This window comes from Dipodomys ordii, unplaced genomic scaffold, assembly GCF_000151885.1.
Source record: "Dipodomys ordii isolate 6190 unplaced genomic scaffold, Dord_2.0 Scaffold62, whole genome shotgun sequence".
NCBI classification, from domain to species: domain Eukaryota; kingdom Metazoa; phylum Chordata; class Mammalia; order Rodentia; family Heteromyidae; genus Dipodomys; species Dipodomys ordii.
The window spans coordinates 592,260-596,827 of record NW_012267278.1 but is presented as its reverse complement, the minus strand read 5'-3'; the positions used below and the strand labels follow the sequence as shown (position 1 = coordinate 596,827).

Genomic DNA, 4,568 nt, shown 5'->3' with positions numbered 1-4,568 from the left:
CTTCCAGCTTTTTCTGCTTAGGTGGTGCTGAGGAATCGAACCCAGGGCCTCATGCATGCAAGGCAAGCACTCTACCACTGAGCCACCTTCCCAGCCCCATCCCTCAGCTTTTTTGCTCAAGGCTAGCACTCTACCACTCAAGCCACAGCTCTACTTCTGGCTTTTTGTGGTTAGTTGGTGATATGAGTCTCATAGACTTTTCTGCCCAGGCTGGCTTCAAACTGAGATCCTGAGATATCAGCCTCCTGAGTGGCTAGGATTACAGGTCTGAGCCACTGGTACCAGGCAAAATGTACTTCTAATCAATATAAACTCAAAGTACATACATGAGTGAAATAAGGATACAACAACAGAGAGGTTTTGCAGTGCTGTGGAAATGTTCTGAAACAGTAAATTTTAAGTTTACCATTGCCTACTGGTTTGGTTTAACCTCTGATTTAGCTGATTGATCTATAAGAGTCTCATCTATTATTGCTTTAACTTGCATCTGTAAAACTGATTACTGGTCATTCATTGTTTTTGTTCATAGACTGTCCTATTTCAAAAATTGGGTCCCTTCTCTTTAGCAGTTTGGTTTTTTTTTCTATGAGGAAGCTTTATTGAAGAAAGTCAACTACTTTAGTAACAGGTGCTTCCCTTGTTTTCAGCCACCATGAAACATCTTCAACCTAGAGCAAAGTAAATAGAAGAGGGAAGAAGGATACATACTCTAATGTTGGCAAGGGGTCCTCCTGAAAATAGGGGTCCTGCAGAGCCTGCTCTGAAGTAATTCTTTTGGTTGGATCCATAGTAAGAAGTTTTTGAAGCTAGAGCAACACAGAAGAATTTGATAACATATGAGAATGTTTATGAGTCAATGTTCTGACTTTTGTATTAATGTCTAACAGGACTAATATCAAGTACATGTTGAATTGTACACTGCACAATTACTTTATTATGCACATATTTATGTGAAGAAATCATCATTATTAAAGCCTTCTAAAATGATTCCTTGGTTGCTAACTCATTGTTAAGCATACATTTTAAGTCAAGGATGATATCGCAACAGAAAAATACTTAATATTGTCCTCACAACCAACCTCTAGTATCTTTTATTTCTTTTTTCTTTTCTCTTTTTTTTTTTTGGTTGGTCGTGGGGCTTGAACTCTGGGCCTGGGTGCTGTCCCTCAGCTCTTCTGCTCAAGGCCAGCACTCTACCACTTGAGTCACAGTACCACTTCCAGTTTTCTGGGTCCTTTATTGGAGACAAGAGTCTCACAAACTTTCCTGCCCTGTCCGGGCTGGCTTTGAACCGGGATCCTCATATCTCAGCCTCTTGAATAGGATTACAGGTGTGAGCCACCGGTGCCTGGCCAAGTGTCTTTTATTTCAAAAGGAACAACCACTGGACAAATCCATAGAAAACAAAGTGTGGTTAGGGTTGTGCTAAGATCAGACTTCAATCTGTTAGAGAAGTACCTACCAAGAGGAACACTTTGCTGTCAGGCTTGACTTTGTGTTTCTCCATGTACTTTATGAGGCTACTGTTTGCATACCTGCAAAGATATAGATCACCACCAGTCAATGGAAGCATGCATTCAAATGTGCATTTCTTTCTTATTCTGTGTGCTGGTCCTGGGGCTTGAACTCAGGACCTGGATGCTGTCCCTAAGCTTTTGTGCTCAAGGTTAGTGCTCTACCACTTGAGCCAAATCTCTACTTCCAGCTTTTTGGTGGTTAATTGGAGCTAAAACTCACACTTTCCTGCCTGAGCTGGCTTCCAACATAAACCCTCAGATTTCAGTCTTCTGAGTAACTACAGGTGCCTGGCTTAATTTGCGTTTCTTAATAAATAATTTGTGTTTCTTAATAAATAGCTCCAAAACTAGTTTTCTAAAAAGGTATCTGTAACCCATTGCCTTTTTGATTACAAAGAAGTATCTTACCAAATACTGGCAAGCAAGAAAAGAAACAGGAATTGTTAAACATTACATTTGAGAGTTTATATTGATCCAATCATTTGGGAAAATGATGTGTTAACCATTAGAGTGGAAAATAAATATATTCTACCACCTAGAAATTCCACTCTAGGTACAAACTTGAATCTTAGCTGTTGCACTAAACATAGAACTCCCCTATGACCCAGGCAATACCACTCTTGGTATCTACCCAGAACATCTAGAATATTACAAGTCAGGATGTAGTAAAGACACTTACACATCCATGTTTATTGCTGCACTATTCACAATAGACAAGTTTAGGGAAACAGCCCAGAAACCCTACAATAGATGAGTGTTTTATAAAACATGTGGTATGTATAGTATACACATGGAATTTTACTCATCCATTAGAAGGAAAATATAAAGTTCAAAGATATACCAAAGCAAATAATAACTTCTTTTTTTGTGCCAGTACTAGGAACTTGAAATCATGACCAGAGTGCTCATCCTTAGCTTTTTTTCCCCAAGGCTGGTTTTCTACCACTTGAGCACAGCAACTCTTGCAGCTTTTTGGTAGTTAATTGGAGATAAGTGTCTCAAGGACTTTCCTGCCCAGACTGGCTTTGAACTGCAATCTTCAGATCTCAGTTTCTCAGTAGCTAGGATTATAGGCCTAAGCCATCAGTACTGAGCAAAACAATAACTTTCAGCAATATATGTCTGTTTTTCATCACTATGACAAAATAAACTGAGCCCAAAACTTTAAAGGAGTAAAGATTTGTTTTGGCTTATGGTTTCAGTTCATCATGAAGGGGAAGAATGTCATTTAGCAAAGTGAGAGAGAGTAGAGAGAAGTGGGGAGCAGAGGAGAGGAGTTTCTTCCTTTTTTCAAAGGATGGGTGGGGGGAGAGGGAAAAGATGAAGGGAAGAGGAGAGGAGGGCAGGGGAAAATAGGGAATGAAGAACACTATAAGGAAAGAAACTGAAATCCTGCATAATCAAACTACTCTGTGATAATCATTTGAACATTTTGGTGATTTTCCTTTGGCTTTTTAAAAATGCATATATACACAGAATACAAACAGAGGGTTTCTGTTTTGTGTTTATAAACCTGGCATCACAATATTAAAGTTGGCTTTTTGCCATTTAATATTGTTTCATAAACATTTCCTCTTGTCAGAAGCTCTGTAGTTACTGAATGGTGGTATGCCCTACTGATATGGAGCTGTTTCATAAAAGCTATGTAATACACATAATTTGTAGGTAAATCTGGTACACTTGGTAAAGAAACAACATTTCATAGCAGATGAGAATCAGAAACCTCCCTCTACTAGGCCCTGACTCAGTCATCTCTCAATTGTGTGGTCTTGGGCAACTTAACTTCTATGAAACATTATGTTCTTCATCTGAAAAGTGAAGGTTATATTTATATCTACTCTATAGATTTGTTTATTATGAGGATCTATGGAAAAACTATCTGGGGACACAGGAAGTACTAGCTACTAGAGGCAGCTCTGATTACTTTCTGCAGAATAAATTCCTAAAGTTATCAGATCAAAGGGTATGTTCTAGAACCATGCTATAGCAAAGTAGCATTAGAAATGAAGATTCTCAAACCCCCTTCCCAGATTCAAACTCAAAAATCTGCCTTTCCTCCCCTTTCACAGTGCTGGATCAAACCCAGGGTCTCTTATCTGCTAGGCAAGTATTTACCACGGAGCTACATCTCCAACCCTCAGAATATGTTTTTTTTTCTTAATTTTGTTTTTTAAGATGAGGGTGTCTCACTACATTGCCCAAGCTTGCCTCAAACTCCTAGGCTTAAAACTCTCTTCTATCAGCTTCCTGAGTAGCTAGGACTATGGATGTGTCCTACCACATCCAGCATAGGATCTACAATTTTAACAAGGTCTCCGGATTTATAGGTACATCGAAGTTCAAAAAGCACACATTCTCATCAGAAAACAAGTGCTGGGCTGGGAATATGGCTTAGTGGCAGAGTGCTTGCATAGCATGCATGAAGCCCTGTGATTCCTCAGTACCACATTAACAGAAAAAGCTGGAAGTGGCTTTGTGGCTCAAGTGGTAGAGTGCTACCCTTGAGCAAAAGCAGATTAGGGACAGTGCCCAAACCCTGAGTTAGATCCCCAGGACTGAAAAAAAAAAATACAAGTGCTCATTCTATTACATCTTTGCTAACATTAGATCTCTCTTCAAAGAAGAATACACACACACACACACACACACACACAAATACACATACACATGGCAAAGAGTTATTTAGCTAGGCATGGTGGTACACACCCTGGGAGGCTGAAGCAGGAGAATCAAGACTTTAAGGCCACAGCCTGGGCTTCATAATAAGACCTCATCAAAAGGAAGAGAGGAGAAGAAGGAAAGAGAGGAGAAGGGAAGAGGAGAGGGAGAGCAAAGGAAAAGGAAAGGGAAAGAGAAGAAAGGGAGAGGGGAAGGGAGGAAAAGGAGAGGCGAGGAGAGGCAAGGAGAGGAGAGGAGAGGCGAGGCGAGGAGAGGCGAGCAGAGGAGAGGAGAGGAGAGGTGAGGAGTGGAGAGGAGAGGCGAGGAGAGACGAGGCAAGGAGAGGTGAGGAGAGGAGAGGCAAGGAGAGGAGAGGAGAGGCGAGGAGAGGCG

At 40.6% G+C, this 4,568-nt stretch overlaps 1 protein-coding gene across 1 annotated transcript in view; it reads right to left on the bottom strand.

Annotated features, from left to right (window-relative positions):
- Positions 1 to 4,568, bottom strand: part of Cdk19 (cyclin-dependent kinase 19) — a 116,399-nt gene that overhangs the window by 6,161 nt on the left and 105,670 nt on the right. The window contains exons 9-10 of the mRNA XM_013022364.1: positions 1,463 to 1,535; positions 705 to 806 (exon numbers count right to left, since the gene is read on the bottom strand). Coding sequence (XP_012877818.1) covers positions 705 to 806; positions 1,463 to 1,535 — 175 coding nt within the window. The remainder of the gene's footprint in view (positions 1 to 704; positions 807 to 1,462; positions 1,536 to 4,568) is intronic.